Source organism: Diospyros lotus, chromosome 5 (assembly GCF_014633365.1).
Source record: "Diospyros lotus cultivar Yz01 chromosome 5, ASM1463336v1, whole genome shotgun sequence".
Taxonomy (NCBI): Eukaryota; Viridiplantae; Streptophyta; class Magnoliopsida; order Ericales; family Ebenaceae; genus Diospyros; species Diospyros lotus.
The window spans coordinates 6,634,868-6,653,622 of record NC_068342.1 but is presented as its reverse complement, the minus strand read 5'-3'; the positions used below and the strand labels follow the sequence as shown (position 1 = coordinate 6,653,622).

Below are 18,755 nucleotides of genomic sequence, written 5' to 3'. Positions count from 1 at the left end.
GCCTTCCAATGCCTCTTCAAACCTCTATGCATTCCTTCTTGAGAGGCAGCTACATTCTTCCATATGTTTTTTCTAATGGTCACAATATCCCCTCGACTTTGGGTCATTGCCCCACGCGTTGGCGTCATCCCGAACCTTAACGCCTCCATCCTCAACTCCAACTATTTTAATCTGGTTCTTTCGGCCATCACTCAATTGTTCGCACGGAATTCACCTTTGTAACAACCTCTTGTTAGTCGCCTCTTATGCAGCTTTCAAGGGCCTCTTCAGAAACTTATTATGATATTGAAATTCAGCAACCCAAGCCAATGCAACTATTGCTTCCAGTTTGGCAACCTCAATTTCAGCTATTAAACATACTCCAAATCAATTTCCCAAGTCATTGGAATTCTGTTCGAGATCGCCTCACATTAGTCGCCTGGGAGAATCACCCGCCTCACAGTAGTTGCCTTGGTCAAATAGCCAAGGATTCCTTCTGCTTCGTCTTAGCAATTCAAATTTGAACCAAAATTCACTGCCGCAAGACTTCCTCTCCTCTCGCCTGAATCAAGTCAGAGATCGCCTAAGTCCACTACAGTTGCCAATGATCGGACGTTATGAACTTAAATGGCCGTTTGCGGACATTTTCCAATCTCAATCGTTTAAGGCCCTACTTCAATCGCAACTTCCTTTTTTGCCATAATCAGTGCCCTCGTCCTTCACCCAATCACCGTTCAAGGACCGCGAATCCACTGGCTCTACTACGATCTACTTGAAGTCACTGTTGAAGCTCCCCTGGCCTGCGTTATCTTCAATTCCGAGCCTAAGCTTGCCTTGCTCCACTTCGCCTTTCAAATCTGAGTTCAATTTTGAATTCAGTCGTTGAGGCTCTGCTTCCGATTCTTCCAAATTTAGTACCTCTAATCTGCAATTGAATTGTCGATCAGGGCCTACAGTCAGCAAGAGTTTGTTTCTCACAGTTGCCCTCCTGTTTTGCTTCCATAGCCAAGACAGCCTTCAAATTTCGAACCTAACGCTGTGGTTTTGCCGATTATCGGACTTGCTTGCTTTTGCTTGTCATCAATACAAATTCAAGACCATTGGACCTACTTCCACGCCGTGCCTTAACTACTTGCCCAATCACCATCCATTGGCTCAGTAATCACCAGAATTTCACTTATCTCTGCCTTGGCTCACAATCGCCGAACTCTGCTTCACTTAGATCCACCGAGATCTGGATCCGCTTCGCCTCCAATTTTGGACTTGATTAACTCAATCAAGTCAGCTGAAAATTTCCCCAGATTGAATCGCACTCCGATGTTCAGCGATCATTACTTCCACTTCCAACTTCACCCTAGTTTCATCACTGGAACTCACGAAGCAGCCTCGATTAGATTCCGCAGCCTAGCATCTGACTCGCCTGTTCATACCGGATTCCGTAATAGGCTTCAAATTCTGAGAATCAACCTCTATCGGAATGTGCTGCTCTGAATCTTAATTCAGCTATTAAAGTCTCCACAATCACAGCCGATGAACGATTGGCTCTGATATCAAATGTTACGACCCTAGGATTTGCCTAGAATCTAGGAAGGAATTTGGTAATAATTAGAGGTAGATAGGGCAAAAAGAGAGAGAAGAACAAAATGGACAGAACTGAGGGAGAAGAGAGAAAGACAAGAGAGAGAACTAGGAGAATTGAGAGAGGGAAAATGAGAGAATTCAAATCATTCATTAAGCTTCATTTCTCTAACTACTCAAGCTTATTTATAGGCTTACAATTGAAGATGCTAACAACAACAATATAAAATGCAACTAATAAGAAAAACACATGACATGTATTACTAATATATCATTGGGGTCGTGATAGTGGGATCCTCTATATAAAGGACCCAATTACTTGTAATGAAGCATGCTGAAATTTGAAATGAAATTCACTCTGAATTCTCCCTCATTTCTATTTCTCTCCGACTCAATTCTCTTCTTCTCTCTCCTTCTTTCTCCAAACACTATCAATTCTCCCTTAATTCTTAAGAATTCTTCGTGAATTCTCAAGAGTTACTGTTAGATCCCTCAAGAACTAACAAACTCCTCTCCTCTCATAATCCTACTCCCTCACATGGAAAAAGTGACCAACAAGATCATGTTGAGTCAATATAAATTATAAAGAGTAAACGTACAAAAATATTGCGGGTCCAGTTGGTAGGTCAAGCAAGTCTAATTAATTCATTTGTTAACCTCTAAACTCTACAATGTATTCCTCTCGTTCACTGGGTAGTGTAAGGCCCTGAACACATACAATTTTTAATATGCGAACATGCCAAGACCGAATTAGACCCTTCTTTATAATTTAGGAGCAGACCGTGCAAGAAAACATCTTAAATGCGCAGCAACTAGCACGGGAAAACGGAACATAAAAACCCTCAATGACAGTGGACCAGAAGTAACCATGATACCTGAACGCATGTCCCAGGACAGGATCAACTTTCTCAGACGCTGAATTGTATTGGTTATCTTGTAATGAAGAATCAGGGACTTCCACTTCTATCCAGTCATGTTCATTGGAAGCAATGTTTCCATCATTGTTACATTTCTCACCAACCTTTACTTCAGCAGATCCCTCTCCTTGTGCACCAGAAGCAGCATCAGTTTCAGTCACAAGGAGCACATCATCTCTAACAACAACGAAAAAATAAACCATGGAACTTATAAATTAAGCCAAACACCCCCTTAGGCCATCTCCAACGGAGACGGCAAAATGGCCAAATTCACTAATTTTGCCGTTTTGCCATCCCCAATGAGACGGCAAATCATCACACCATTTTGCTGTGATGAACAATGGGACGCCATATGGCATCCTACTGTTCACGTGACAAATTATGGTCAAATTACTTCCCTGATTTCATGTCATAAAATGTTATTCCTATTATATTCTCGCTTCATTTTATTTTAATATGTATAATTATTAATTTTAGTCTTAATTTTATTTTAGTATGTATAATTATTAATTTTGGTCTTAATTTATGTATTTAATTTGACCATAATTTTTAACAACATAATAAATTAAAATTAAGCAAAAAAGATTATAATTATTTAACAACATAAAATAAATTATTCCATAAAACTTAAAAAGTTGAGGACAATATTTTATGTAAATACATGTAAGTTTTTTTTACATATTTAAATTATAATTATGTAAATAATTAAATAATTTTTTAAAATAAATTAATTGTTTTGAATTAAAAAAATAAAAATAATACTATTCATTTGGTGTAATGAGTTGGAGATGATTGATAAGATAGTGTAAAAATTATACTATTTTAGTGAAAAAGATGTACTATTTTAAAGTTTTGAGTTGGAGAGATCTTAAGGATTCCTAAAGCGGCAATACAGATGACTTGTTCGTGCACGGCTTTCGCGGGGTCTTGGTGCTCCTCTGTGCAATATGTTAAGAATCAAGGCCGCCTTTTCTTCCTTCAGATGGAGGCCTCACCGACAGCTGCGTCATCCTTCAATCACAAGCTGCATTCACAAAAATCCCTTGCGTTTCACGTCGACATCAGCAACCCAGAATTATCGCGGCCCGGAGCTGCATCCGCTGAACAAGCAGATCACCCATTTGATCCGAAGTGGCCGGCTCGATGACGCCAAGACACTTTTTGACGGTATGAGAGAACGGAATACGGTATCGTGGAACTCGATGATTACTGGTTTTGTTCAACGAAGAGAGATGACCAAGGCACGGAAACTGTTTGATGAAATGCCTGAGAAGGATGTTGTGACTTGGAATTTGATGATATCGGGATATTTGGCGTGCCGCGGGAGGAGATATATGGAGGAAGCGAGGTACTTGTTCGAGCAAATGCCGGAGAGAGATTTTGTTTCTTGGAATACAATGATTACTGGGTATGCTCGAAATGGGAAGATGGATGAAGCATTCTGCCTTTTCAATAGCATGCCTAAGCAGAATGTCGTTTCTTGGAATGCTTTGATATCAGGGTTTTTGCACAATGGTGATGTGAGAAGTGCAATTGAATTTTTTCAGAGAATGCCTGAGCGGGACAAGGCTTCTCTCAGTGCTCTTATATCTGGCCTGGTTCATAACGGAGACTTAGATAAAGCTGCTAGTTTTCTTCTTGAAAACCGGAAACTGGATGATGGTAGAGAAGATTTGCTTCATGCTTATAACACGTTAATTGCTGGGTATGGTCAAAGAGGACGAGTTGATGATGCACGGCGCCTTTTTGACCAAATCCCGTTTTGTCCTGATCCTGGAGAGGCAGAAGGTCGGAGGTTTGAAAAAAATATTGTATCATGGAATTCTATGATCATGTGCTATGTCAAAGCAAGAGATATTGTTTCTGCAAGGGAACTATTTGATCAAATGGTGGAGCGAGATACTTTCTCATGGAACACCATGATCAGTGGCTACATTAACATGTCTGATATGGAAGAAGCTTCACAGCTGTTCCATGAAATGCCAAACCCTGATATACTATCGTGGAATTCAATGATCTCAGGTTATGCCCAAATGGGTAACTTGGAACTCGCTCATGATCTTTTCTCAAGGATGCCCCAAAAAAACGTAGTCTCGTGGAATTCCATGATAGCAGGGTATGAGAAAAATCAGGACCGTGAAGGAGCAACTAAGCTTTTCATGCAGATGCAAGATACAGGAGAGAAACCTGATCGACACACCTTGTCTTCACTTCTCAGTGTTTGTGCCGAGTCAGTGGCTCTGCAACTGGGTATGCAGATCCACCAACAGGTCATAAAGTTGTTTATTCCAGATGTTCCATTAAATAATTCCCTCATTACTATGTATTCGAGATGTGGGGCAATTATCCAGGCAAGGGATATTTTTGATGAGATGAAATTGCAGAAAGATGTGATTTCTTGGAATGCCATGATTGGAGGATATGCATCCCATGGTTTTGCTACAGATGCTTTAGAACTTTTTGAACTAATGAAGAGGCTTAAAGTTCAGCCAACTTATATTACATTTATCTCAGTTTTGAATGCATGTGCTTGCGCTGGCCTAGTGGAAGAAGGCCGGATGCATTTCAAATCCATGGTGAGTGAATTTGCTATCCAGCCAAGAGTGGAACATTTTGCCTCCCTCGTGGATATTGTGGGTCGGAATGGGCAGGTTGAAGAAGCTATGGCTCTGATCAACTGTATGCCATTTGAGCCAGATAAGGCTGTGTGGGGTGCATTATTGGGTGCTTGTAGGGTGCATAACAATGTAGACTTAGCCCGTGTTGCAGCTGAAGCTTTGATGAGACTTGAACCAGAAAGCTCAGCCCCCTACGTATTGCTATATAACATGTATGCTGATGTTGGACGGTGGGATGATGCCACTCAAGTGAGGATGATAATGGAGAAAAATAAAATTAGAAAGAAACCAGGGTACAGTTGGGTAGATTCTGGCATGTGATTGAGGAAGCTTGCAATCGGTTGTATATGTTGCCATGAAGTTTTTACTTATCTGATCAACCTGTTGGTTATTTACCCTCAGAACATGCAAGCAGATTTGCTACTTCAAGATGATACTGGGGCAGGACACGGGTCACTTGGAACCATGGTGCATTGTATTTTAGGTTCTGTTATGACAGGAGGACAAATAATTATGTAGGCTTTCTCTGTATGGAGCTATGTCCAAGAAATACTGATACCCTATTCAGCCTTCGATCTGCAGTGCACTGGTGATTTATCAATACAGTAGAGGCGCATCTGGATTGCTACTGAGGTAAGCAAACCATAATTCACTGCAACTGTATTGACAAAATCAACCAAATGTTATGAGGCCAATAAATTAAAATTAGACCAGTATTTTTCCTTTGCTATGCATAAAATGAGAGAGGAAATTTTTCACGGAAAAATCTTCTGCTTTATTGATTGGATCCATCCCCAACTAGCACTGTTGAATGCATATCCCGCATCATATACATGTAAATCCCAATAAAGGTACTTATAATTTTGGAAGAGTCAATGTAATATAGGTAGGAACCATACTCGAAAAAACATGGTGGCAACATTTAAAACTTTCTGTATTCAGATGATCCTTCCTGCGAGGATAACATTTAATCTGGACAACTATGGAAATTAGCTGTTGATTCTTCATAAGTTGACGTCATTAATTAATGTTAGCATTATATGATGTGGTAGGTATTTGAGTGACACATGCAGCAGCCAGAAATGTCCCTAGAGTTTATTGCTGTTCAATATTGCTAGCATGACTAGAGTCTTTATTTTGCCTGTTTCTGTTTCTAATTTGCAGGTACCTGGAGAAAGAGAATAATAAATCAAAAAAAGGCGTCTCAGTGCACGAGGTTGTGTATACTTAACACTTGCCCATTGAAAGCACAGAATTTGGTTGGGCTACAATTTTGTCCATCGGCCAGTCTCTCTTCTCTGAGCTTCTTTACACTTGGCGTCAGAAGAGGTCAAGTTGCTTCTGCCGGAATGATGCAGTGGATGCTTGTACGGTGAACTGATAATCTGGCTGTAAAAGATGCATTTACCATACAGATTGAGTTCTTCCTCGAGAAACCTATGTTAAATTGTTTACTTTTGGATGACAAGGAATCAAGAAAACTGAAGAGCATAAACTCTGACGAGATAAAACCCACTTCGGCAGCATAGTGATCGCCAGATATCGGAGACTTCTGGAATCAGCAGCAGGTGTTATGTTTTTGGTTGATACTGACAGACATGCAACACTTGCTACACTCTTATTTTGATAGCTTGATATTCCACATTTGTCAGTTAGGTCATCAGGGCATTGATCTTTTTTACTTCCATCTTATGTTTGAATTTGAAGCAGTCTGTGTCAACAGTTATTAGTATGCAAAGGAAGTAGTTATATGTGAAAATGATGAAGACTTTCCAGAGGTTGTTCTTGGTTTTGAAACTGATGAAATCGTTAAGGAAATGGTTCCTGTTGTTATCCTTCCAATGAACTAAGCAGCTTCTACTTTACATGAAATCAATCTGGTGCTGGAGTACAGATTGCTACGTATTTACTTGCTGATGAAAGTGCTCGCATTTGCGCTTCATTGATCTGATGCAGGAAATATTTGTTGTTGGGTTTTCAACGATAAGGTTACTCATTTATGATTGAAAATTAACTATTCAAGTATGAAAATATCTAAAACAAGAGTAAAATTATACAAGATTATACGAAATAGATTAGGGTGTTACTGAAGAAATAAAATAATATTTTGATGAAAGTCAAATAGGGAAAGTGTGACATTTCATATATTAAAGGATTAAACGATACATTATTATAATTTTAAGAAATAAAAATATTTTTTTAAAAAAGAGAATAGCGTTGTAGGCCAATCAAACGTTACTTTTCCAATTAATCATAAACCTAGCTCTTGAATTTGATGTCATGCGCTACATGGGAACACTAGATGCTTAGCGCGTGATGATGCTCATCTATACTGGAGATTCAGATTTTGTCACGCAGGTACCACAAATAATGTAGATATATGTAGAATACCCTAGAGGATTTTAGAAAAATCTAGAATATTCCAAAATATTCTGAAATGTTTTAGAATATTCCAAAAGACTCTAGAAATATGTAGATTAGCCTAGAAAGGTCTAGAAGATTTTAGAATACTATAGAACTTTGTAGAATTGTGAAGAATATTCTAAAATAATAGTAGAAGTAGGAGAAGTTTATGAAGGAGCAATCACCACCATAAAATCAAAATCATCTCCATCATCCATTGAAAAGGTGAAAGGCTATAAAATAGAAGGGGATGCCTCATTTGTGAGCGTCCAAGCTATTGTAAGTGAAGCTTCAAAAATGGCACCGTTTCTGGCAGAGGCAGGAGGGTCTTTTTTGGCAACCCCTATGGCTGCCCAAAACGGCAGCGTTTTGGGCCCAAGGTGGAGGGCCAAAATGGCAACCTCCCTACCGTTTCATTTGGCGTGCTGGTTTTTGTCTTTTAGCTTACCTCTCTCCCGATCGTCGATGCTCTGCTCTTTCCTTTATACGACTCGATCTCCACCGCTTGAGTCGCCTTTATATCAGCTACAGTCTCCTCGGGATCAGAAGAGCGACGACCTCCGATTATCTGTTGCATTAGGGTTTGTTCTGATTATTCTTCTGTTCTCATTCTCTTAGTTTTTGGATGTTCTCTGTTTTTGCTCTATTCTCTAAGTTGTAAGCCTTTAACCTTAGATTGTGGTTATGGGGTCGAGCTAATTTTCAGAGGGTTTTTCGTTATACAATAAGATCAGAGAGTTGTTGTTTTTGGTTTTGTAATCGGTGGCTCGCTAGCTGTAAATTTTTATCCCTATAGTGTAGTGAACTCCCTTTGTCGGAGCTCAACGTGGACGTAGCCCTCTTTAATAGGTGAACCACGGTAAATCTCTTATGTTTATATTGTGTTCATTATTTTATGCTTGTTTATGGTTCTCTGCCCATTCTTTTGTATATGTTTTTTGGTCGCTGCTATTTGAGTATTAAGGGGGTTGATTAGGGTTGAGCTTTCGACTCCTCCCAACAGTGGTATCAGAGCCTTTTATACTCGATGTACCTTCGACTGAGTTTTTTTTGTCTCGGTTAGGGTTTATTGGTGTTGTGTTGTCTTTTTGGGATTCCTAGGGTTTACTGTAAGTCTCTCGTCGATCTATTATTTTTACTGAGTGAGTCTGGTCAGTGTCTAGGGTTTCCTAGGGTACCTTCGTGCAAAGCGAAGATGACATCAACCCGATTTGAAATCGATACATTCGATGAAAAAAGCGATTTTGGTAGTTGGAAGAAAAAGATGAGAGTCCTACTCTCTCATCATAAAGTGCTTATTGCACTTGAATCCAACGAAGAAAAATGGACAGCAGAACAGCTCTCAAGAGCTGATGAGGTAAGGGAAGAAGCATTCAATCTTATTTTCTTGCATCTTGGTGATAGTGTTATACGTAAAGTAGATGGCATGAATACCCCCCTTGAACTGTGGAATAAACTTGATTCATTATACTCTGTTTTATCTGCTCCAAATTTAGTTTATTTAAAGGAAATGCTATTTAACTTTAAGATAAATGTTTCTAAATCTATGGATGAAAACATAGATGAGTTTACCAAACTTAGCTTATTGTTAAGAGGAACTGATCAAGCCCTTGGTGATACCAGTGAGGCTATGATCCTTTTAAATTCTCTGCCTGATGAATACAATGTGGTTAAACATGCTTTACAGTATACTGGCATTGTGCCTACCTTAGATCTTGTTATATCAGAAATTAAGGCAAGAGAATTAGAATTAAATGCATCTAAGAAACTAGCTAACAATCTGTTTGTTAAAGGTAAATCTGATAAGAGAAATAACATAGGAAACAGTAACCAAACTGTAGGTTCGGGTTTTAAGCGTAAGGGTAAAAAGGGTAAGCAAAAGCCTAAATAGAAATGTTACCATTGTGAGAAAGAGGGTCACATAAAGGAATATTGTTATGATTTGCTAAAGAAACAAAAACAAGGGGGGGGGATGCATTGGTAGCTGCAAGCAGCTCCAATAACCTAGTTGAAGTTCTTACTGTTTCTAGCTCAACTGTTGATAATGAATGGATAATGGACTCGGGTTGTTCATTTCACATGTGTCCAAACATTGAGTGGTTTCAAAATTTTAGTAACAAAGAAACAGGAACTGTTTATATGGGTAATAATCAAACTTGTTGTATTCAAGGCATGGGTGATATATCTTTGAAAATGCATGATAACAAGATTAAGATTCTTACAAATGTTAGATATGTGCTTGGGTTAAAAAGAAATCTTATATCTCTTGGAACCTTAGATGAATTAGGTTATTCTTATAAAACAAAAAAAAAAGGGAATATGTCTTTAAGAATAAACAACTAATTCTCACTGGTACTAAAAAACATGGCCTATATGTTTTAAATGGTTATTCATTACCCTCTATTAATTTTTCAACTGCATGCATGGCTAAAGCTGATAAGACAGATCTCTGGCACTTGAGACTTGGTCACATGAGCCAGAAAGGTTTGAAGGCTCTATCAAACCAAGGTTACCTTAGTTCAATGCCTACAGATCCTTTGAACTTTTGTGAGTCATGTATCCTAAGCAAGCAACATATGATGAGTTTTCATTCAGGAACTCACCTGGCGAAGGTATGCTTAGAGTATGTGCATGTTGATCTGTGGGGTCCCTCTCAAAAGCCTACTCTCGGTGGGAACAGACATTTTCTATCCATTGTGGATGATTTTACAAGGAAGGTTTGGGTTTTTCCTCTTAGAACTAAGGATCAAACTTTAGACAAATTTAAAACTTGGAAAGCCTTAGTGGAAAACCAATCAGACAAAAGGGTTAAAACCCTAAGAACTGACAAGGCTTAGAGTTCTGTAATAGAGACTTTGATGGGTTTTGTGACTCACATGGCATTGTTAGGCATAAAATCGTGAGGAATACACCCCAACAAAATGGGGTGGCTGAGAGAATGAACAAGACCTTGTTAGAAAATGTTAGATGCCTCCTCTTTACAGTCGGCCTACCTAAAACCTTTTGGGGAGAGGCTCTCTCCATTGCTGCCCATTTGATAAATCGTAGCCCTTCCATTGTTTTGAACTTAAGGTGTCCAGAAGAAAAATGGACAGGCAGAAAATTAAATCTCAATTATCTTAAGGTTTTTGGTTGTGAGGCATATGCCCACCAATCAGTGGGAAAATTGGATCTTAGATCCATAAAATGTGTTTTTGTAGGGTACCAAGATGGAACAAAAGGATATAGATTGTGGGATAGGAGTTCAGGTGGAGTCAAGATAATAATTAGCAGAGATGTTATATTTAATGAATCTATCTTCCCTTGTAAATCAGAAAATTTGGAAGACTATCCCACACCTGGCACCCCAAATAACTTCCCTATAACTGGTAATACCCAGAATGAGGTGGAGCAGCCGGCAGATGTTCCTGATCTGCCAGCTACTTCCTCCTCCGATGTTTCAAACCCTGAAGTTGACTTACCCTCTGATCATGAAAGTGATCATGAGGAGCCATCTATAGCTCCTGAATGTGAGGAAGAGCAATATGACTCTCCACACCAGAACCTAAGGGACTACCAGCTGGCAAGAGACAGAAGCAGGATGACTATAAGGCCTCCTGCAAGATATTCTTACTCAGATTTAGTTTATTGTGCCTTAGTGGCAGGTTTGGAAATGAGGAGTAGTGAGCCTACCTCCTATGAGGAGGCTGTTAACTCCCATGACTGTTTAAAATGGCAGCAAGCTATGGACGAAGAGATGAACTCTTTGATGACAAACAACACTTGGGAACTGGTCCCAAGACCTCAGAAGTAGAAGCTGATAAAATGTAAGTGGCTGTTCAAAGTTAAAGAAGGTATGTTACCCTCTGATCCCTTAAGGTTTAAAGCTAGATCAATAGCTAAAGGATTTACCTAGAGGGAAGGTATTGATTATACTGAAATATTTTCTCTTGTTGTTAAATTTAAAACTATTCGAATGATGCTTGCAATAGTTGTTCAGTATAATTTAGAATTAGAATAGCTGGATGTTAAAACTGCTTTCTTACATGGGGACTTAGAAGAATTAATTTATATGGATCAGCCAGTAGGCTATGTTAACAAAAAATATCCTGATCATGTTTGTTTGTTAAAGAAGTCCTTGTATGGGTTAAAACAATCTCCACGTCAATGGTATAAAAAATTTGACAATTTTGTAATTGGAATTAGTTTTAACAGAAGTGAATATGATAATTGTTTCTACTTCACCTTATCTGAGACTCCTGTTTATTTGCTGCTGTATGTTGATGACACTCTATTAATTAGCAAGTCTAAGTCTAAAATTTGTGAGTTAAAATCCTTGTTAAATACCAACTTTGATATGAAAGACTTAGGACCTGCTAAAAGAATTTTAGGAATGATTATCGAAAGAGATAGGAATAACTCTTGTCTAGAAATTTATCAACATGATTATTTGTTAAAAGCTGTTCAAAAGTTTGGCATGTCTGGTTGTAAACCAGTAAATGTTCCATTGGCTGGTCACTTCATCTTATCTAAAAAATAGTGTCCAATGTCTGACTCTGAAATGCTTAAAATGGAAAACATCCCATATGCTAATGTCATTGGAACCATAATGTACTCAATGATTAGTACCAGGCCTGATTTAGCTTTTTCAATTTCTCTACTTAGTAGATTCATGTCTAATCTTGGTAAAATTCATTAGGAAGCTTTAAAGTATGTGTTAAGGTACATTAATGGCTCTGTTGATATTGGGTTAATTTATAAAAAAAATTGTGATGTTTCTAATCTTGTTGGATATGTGGACTCTGACTTTGCTGGTGACAGGGACTTTCGAAAATCTACAACTTCTTTCTTCTTTACCCTATGAGGGAACTGCATCAGCTGGAAGTCTCAGTTGCAGCCTTTGGTTGCACTGTCTTCCACTGAGGCAGAATATGTGGCTGTCACTGATGCCTTCAAAGAAGCCATCTGGCTCCAAGGTTTGTTAAAGGAAATTCATATGTTACAAGGTAAGGTTGTAGTATTTTCTGATAGTTAGAGTGTCATACATTTATGTAAAAACCCTGTATATCATGAGAGAACCAAACATGTAGATGTAAAGTTTCATTTTGTAAGGGACCAAGTAGCCAAAGAGAATGTAATTATTCAAAAGGTCCCAACAGAAAACAACCCAGCTGATATGGGGATAAAGATTGTGACTGCAGCCAAGTTCAAACACTGTTTGGACTTGCTGCATGTCATAGTTGGTTGAAAGACCAAACATCCTGAGTGATGATGACATAGGTTGTAGCTTGCTGCACTTTTAGTGGATTGTCCCTTAATGTTTGAAGCTTCAAGGTGGAGATTGTTGTAAGTGAATCTTCAAAAATGGCACCGTTTCTGGCAGGGGCAGGAGGGTCTTTTTTGGCAACCCCTATGGCTGCCCAAAACGGCAACGTTTTGGGCCCAAGATGGAGGGCCAAAACGGCAACCTCCCTGTCGTTTCATTTGGCGTGCTGGTTCTTGTCTTTTAGCTTGCCTCTCTCCTGATCGTCGATGCTCTACTCTTTCCTTTATACGATTCGATCTCCACCGCTTGAGTCGCCTTTATATCAGCTACAGTCTCCTCGGGATCAGAAGAGCGACTGCCTCCGATTATCTGCTGCATTAGGGTTTGTTCTGATTATTCTTCTGTTCTCATTCTCTTAGTTTTTGGATGTTCTCTGTTTTTGCTCTATTCTCTAAGTTGTAAGTCTCTAACCTTAGATTGTGGTTATGGGGTCAAGCTAATTTTCAGAGGGTTTTTTGTTGTATAGTGAGATCAGAGAGTTGTTGTTTTTGGTTTTGTAATCGGTGGCTCGCTGGCTATAAATTTTTATCCCTATAGTGTAGTGAACTCCCTTTGTCGGAGCTCAACGTAGACGTAGCTCTCTTTAATGGGTGAATCACGGTAAATCTCTTGTGTTTATATTGTGTTCATTATTTTATGCTTATTTATGGTTCTCTGTCCATTCTTTTGTATATGTTTTTTGGTCGTTGTTATTTGAGTATTAAGGGGGTTGATTAGGGTTGAGCTTTCGACTCCTCCCAACACAAGCAAAGTTGTAATTATTTACTTGTAAGTTTTCTTTAGACTAATACAAGTTCTCTTTTATTTACTCAAACTCTTAGCTTCCAATGTCACTTGTCTTTGCCTACTCTTGTGGTTCGGCTGACTTAGTTTGTGATCAAGTAAAATGAGCAAAGGACGACGTGGTTTAGGTAAGGAAGATACCAAGACCGTGACAATGAGGTCATAATTGTTTAATATTAATTGTAAAATTAATTTTTATGATTTATAAGTTAAAAAATTAAAAAACACAGTCTATTTGTAAATGAAATTCATGCAACTAAATCAGTAAAAAAAGGTTTAATACAGAATGAAGTTAGTATTGTTACAAATAGTCAACAAAAAAGTGAGGTTGGGCGACATAGCCTAATTCTGAGTCCAGCCCGGCCCAACATATATCTTCACCAACAGATATGTGGTGGATAACTGCCATCCCTCCAAATCTCCCACCCTTAACCACCACACTTCCCAAGCTTCTTCCTACAGAGTTTCCATGGCTACTCTCAGCTTCAACCCAACCAAAATCAAAACCCCATCCTTCCACTCTCATAAACCCATCTCCAACTACACTTCCCTCTCAAAACCCACCAAATTCCCTTTCAACTTGCCCCCAAAACCGCACCACAAATCTCGCCTTTCCCTCTTCAACTCCATATCCGAAAGCTCCGTTTCATCGCCAATCGAATCGGAAACAATCGACGAAGAAGAAGACCCGACTGCAGAGCTCTGCTATCTGGACCCCGATATCGACCCGCAGAGCATTTCGGAGTGGGAATTGGATTTCTGCTCCAGACCCATTTTGGATATTAGAGGGAAGAAGATTTGGGAGCTCTTGGTGTGTGATAGTTCTCTTTCGCTTCAGTATACCAAGTATTTTCCAAACACTGTCATTAATAGTATCACGTTGAAGGAGACTATTGCGTCAATTTGTGATGAATTGGGCGTTCCTTTGCCGGATAAAGTTCGATTTTTCAGGTGAATTTTATCGTGTTCTTTCGTGGTTTGGTTAATGGGTTTTGGGCGTTTGTTGTTGGAGCTTATAGAAGAAGGAACTGATTGGGTTTTTGCTGTTGTGGTTTGTAGGTCACAGATGCAGACAATTATCACAAAAGCCTGTAAAGAGCTTGGGATAAAACCTATTCCTAGTAAAAGAGTTAGTGTTGCTCTCCCTCTTTATAAAATATTCAATGCAACTGCGATATCATATCATTGGGCTGACGTGGTATCATGGACCAATCATATGTTGCATCATTAATATATAATAGTTGGTGGTGTTACGCAAATTTAAAAATTAAAATAGAATTGATCTTCACCACATGTAACGTATTCACGATACGGATACATGGAAATATATGATTAGATTATAATAATACATCAACATGATGACGTAATATTACAGTTTCATTGAATATTTTCTCCTTTGCCCCCTCCCCCCTTAAATTTTGAATTTTCATCTATCCGCTATTGCACTATCCAAAAGTTCCACACGGATGAAGGTGAAAATATGTTATAAGAAACCACTTTTAGGTTCATGAACTACTTAAAAAAATTTTGCGCTTTGCACAAACTGAGATTCTATAACATGCAGTCACAAATCTTGGATAAGTGAATTGGAATTTTCTATATGGTAATGAATGTTTGTGTTCATCAAGGGGAAATTGAAAACCCTGAGGTTCAATTATCAAATGTAGGAGATCCTACAAAGTCATGACATCTTCTTGCCAGCTGTATTTGTAAAGCTTGCTAGACTTTAATTCCTGAACAAGCGTTTTAATCTGAATAAACTAAGATTTAATTGTTGCAGCAAAAAGTTCCTTATCTTACTTCAGAAATAAGGTCCATGGAGTAATCTTGAATTTCGAGCATTTATTTTACAACTGAAATGATTACAGGCTAATCCTTTAAAAGTTGTTGGGTGAAGCTGAAATCGGATTTGGGAGTTTTGTAAAGGTTATGGGCGAAGTTTCAGTACTTTGACATATCCTAATGAACTAGTAATTCTGCAGTGGTAATTTTCCACTTGGAATCATTCTTTGTTGTACTAGATTACATGTCAACAATAACATATCAAGCCTTTATCCTACTATGTGAGATTAGCTACATGAATTCTAGTTCGCCGGTCATTTTCTATCTTTAATTTCATCTTCTGGAAGGCTCATATAATCCATATTATACCTAAGTGTCTCCTACCAAGTCTTTTCTTGGTCTTCCTATACCTCTTTTGCTAGATACTTATTCCATTCTATCCACTCTTCTCACAGGGGCCTCCATTCCTTTCCATCCAAGTTTTACTTGTTCCATTCCATTCCATCTGCTTCTTGCTGTACTAGATTGAAAGCAAAAAAAGAAAAAATGTTGTTGTTAAAATGATATCTAGCTGCTTGAGGACATTCTGCCACCACAAGCTTGCAAAAGTTCTGTATTCTTACTTCAGAAATCATACAATACGCTATTTGCTGGCCTATGTCTGGTCTTCAAGCCTAGATAGCCTAGATTATGTGGATGTGTCATAATTATGAATAAGGGTTGGGGTGTAATCTTGAATTTTAAGCCCCTTTTTTCACAACTGAAGTGATTATAGAAGCTCAAATGGGATATGGGAGTTCTCATTTGGGTTTTCAATAAAGTTCCAATGATAAAAGGGCATCCCCAGTCCATGAGGCTCTCTACTTTGTGAGGGTTTTGAGGAGAGTCATTTCTATTTGCAACTTTTCCCTTACTTAGTAAAAAGGTTGTTTCAACGCTTGAACCAATAACCTGCCAGTCACGAATCAGCAACCTCAATGTTGCCACCAAGGCTTGCCCTCAATGAAGTTTTAATGATTATGAAATTTTACTGTTTGAATGAAGCATAACACAGTACAATAAAAGACACCGAAATACAGTGCAAATATACCAGAATAGCAAGGGTCTTTGCAATTCTTTATAAATTATTTTAACTCTCTTTCTGAAAAATAATGAGGCTATATTGGCATTAATAAACTAAAATGAGGGAAACCCAGTGAAGTAAACTCCTAATATTTTGTGGTTAGGGGAGAGTTATGTGCTTGCTTTCAAAGAGGCTTTTTATTGGTTCACTTCCATGATCCCCCAAGTCACACAGGAGCAAACTTTACCTATACTTTGAAGCTGCCTTTAACACAACTACTAGTATTGTCTAGTGCTTCTCTTGACAACTTACTCTTAAGTAAAATATTAGGCCATAAAATTGAGAAAAATCAATTCATTTTCCCAATTGAATATGAGTAATGGTGTACTAAACCAATTTGTATGTCCAGGCAGTGATGAAATCAACCAAGACAGTAGAATAATGGTATTTTCAACTCATCACATGCTGCACCCTGAAGCTCTTATGGTGTTACCTTCTTTTTTTTCCCTTTTGGGTGCAAAAACCAAATAATAGTGAACAAATGCATGTCAGTTCTTTTGTCCCTATTTTTGTAATTTTAACATTTGGTTTGCCAATTTTCAGTGTCTGTCACTACTTTTGTGGTTGGAAGAACGCTATGAAACTGTATATACACGTCATCCTGGTTTTCAGAAAGGAGCTAAACCACTTCTGGCGCTAGATAACCCTTTTCCAATGGAACTTCCTGAGAATTTGTTTGGAGAGAAATGGGCTTTTGTCCAGTTACCTTTTTCAGGTACTCCCATAGTAAATGAAGCATTTGAATGTAATATATTCCATTTTTATACTCTAGTAAGAGTTTCAAAACATTGCACATGTGGATGTGTCCTATCTATATTGCTTTGATCCCATAACTCAAAAACAGTACGGTAGACTGAAATGAAAGCCAAGAACCTGATACTGAAGCTGTTAAATATTATGCTTTAGTAGTAATGCTTGTAGTGAGTCATAACTACTACTGTAACTTCTGTATTACAGCCAAATTTGCTATCTTACTAATTTCATTACTTTACATTTTGCAAGAGTTCTTTCACTAGCTAACTGCAATATTTCGTGTTCCAGCTGTTCAGGAAGAGGTCTCTTCCCTAGAGTCAAGATTTATCTTTGGTGCTGGTCTAGATTTGGATCTTCTGGGGATTGAAATTGACGACAAGACATTGATTCCTGGATTGGCTGTTGCAACTTCACGGGCTAAACCATTAGCAGGTATTTCAATATATCTTCTCAGACTCTCTTCACTTAGCTTTTAATTGTCAGCAAAGGGTTAGGTTTGCTCCTTTGTGAGCAGAAGGTCACTGTTTGAGTTGTGAAAATAGCTATCTTTGTGAAAAAACAAAGTTTAGTATATTGTTGGACATATCGCATTCACCCTGTCCTAACAGAATCCTGTTTGACTCTATTTTGCATCCTGCTGCAGCTTGGATGAATGGATTAGAAGTCTGCTCCGTTGAAGCAGATGTAACCCGGGCCAGCTTGATCCTGTCGGTTGGAATTTCGACACGATATGTTTACGCAACCTACAAGAACACACCTTTAACGACAAATGAAGCAGAAGCTTGGGAAGCAGCAAAGAAGGCCTGTGGAGGCTTGCATTTCCTTGCCATCCAAGAGGATTTGGATTCTGATGACTGTGTTGGATTTTGGCTTCTACTAGACTTGCCATCTCCACCTGTATAAAACAAGCTACGGTGTGGAACAATAGTTGCCATGTTTTCCCGTCAACTCTCTTCTTCTCCAATGAATGACCTTTTTTTTTTAATGAAAGTATTAAACCGATGTCAAGAAATCCCCGTGTAGCAAGTACCTCACTCAACCTATACCCCGTCCATGAGGTCACTTTGATACTCTGTTGCTCATGCTGCATACAAGGGCCATCCAGAGCACCAAGTAAAACCACCCGTTAGACCATTCATAACAGTCTCTAACAGCTTCATCTTTAAACCCAAAATTGTCGCATATGCAAGTGACCAATTAGGTTGACAAAGTGAGGTGAGTCAATTGGATGTGCTTTGGTGAGTTACATGGTGAATTGTATAATACCCAGACTTAAAGTGTCTTAAAAGAGGAGGAGAAGGAAAAGTTTTTGAACTTGAGGCAGGTTTGGGATCAACACATGCAGTTGAGCTTAATGGAAATTTATTCTTGTGGTTCAATGGTTCGATATCACAAACTATATTTATAATGTTTGCAACAGGGACAATCCCCTTTTTTTATTAACTAGCAACAATTATATTACTTTTTATTAATCAAAAACCACATCATTTCTTGTTCGATTGTTTAATTTCAAA

At 38.4% G+C, this 18,755-nt stretch overlaps 2 protein-coding genes across 2 annotated transcripts; both read left to right on the top strand.

Annotated features, from left to right (window-relative positions):
* The first annotated feature begins 3,347 nt into the window (after positions 1-3,347).
* LOC127801842 (pentatricopeptide repeat-containing protein At1g62260, mitochondrial) lies at positions 3,348-6,927 on the top strand. The gene is made up of 2 exons (XM_052337302.1): positions 3,348-5,725; positions 6,257-6,927. The coding sequence occupies exon 1, from the start codon at positions 3,422-3,424 to the stop codon at positions 5,411-5,413; it is 1,992 nt and encodes a 663-aa protein (XP_052193262.1). The 5' UTR covers positions 3,348-3,421; the 3' UTR covers positions 5,414-5,725; positions 6,257-6,927.
* A 7,044-nt stretch (positions 6,928-13,971) lies between these two features.
* LOC127801056 (protein TAB2 homolog, chloroplastic) lies at positions 13,972-18,626 on the top strand. Its single transcript, XM_052335870.1, has 5 exons — positions 13,972-14,534; positions 14,643-14,712; positions 17,032-17,203; positions 17,530-17,673; positions 17,885-18,626. The coding sequence occupies exons 1-5, from the start codon at positions 14,053-14,055 to the stop codon at positions 18,142-18,144; spliced, it is 1,128 nt and encodes a 375-aa protein (XP_052191830.1). The 5' UTR covers positions 13,972-14,052; the 3' UTR covers positions 18,145-18,626.
* Positions 18,627-18,755: the final 129 nt, after the last annotated feature.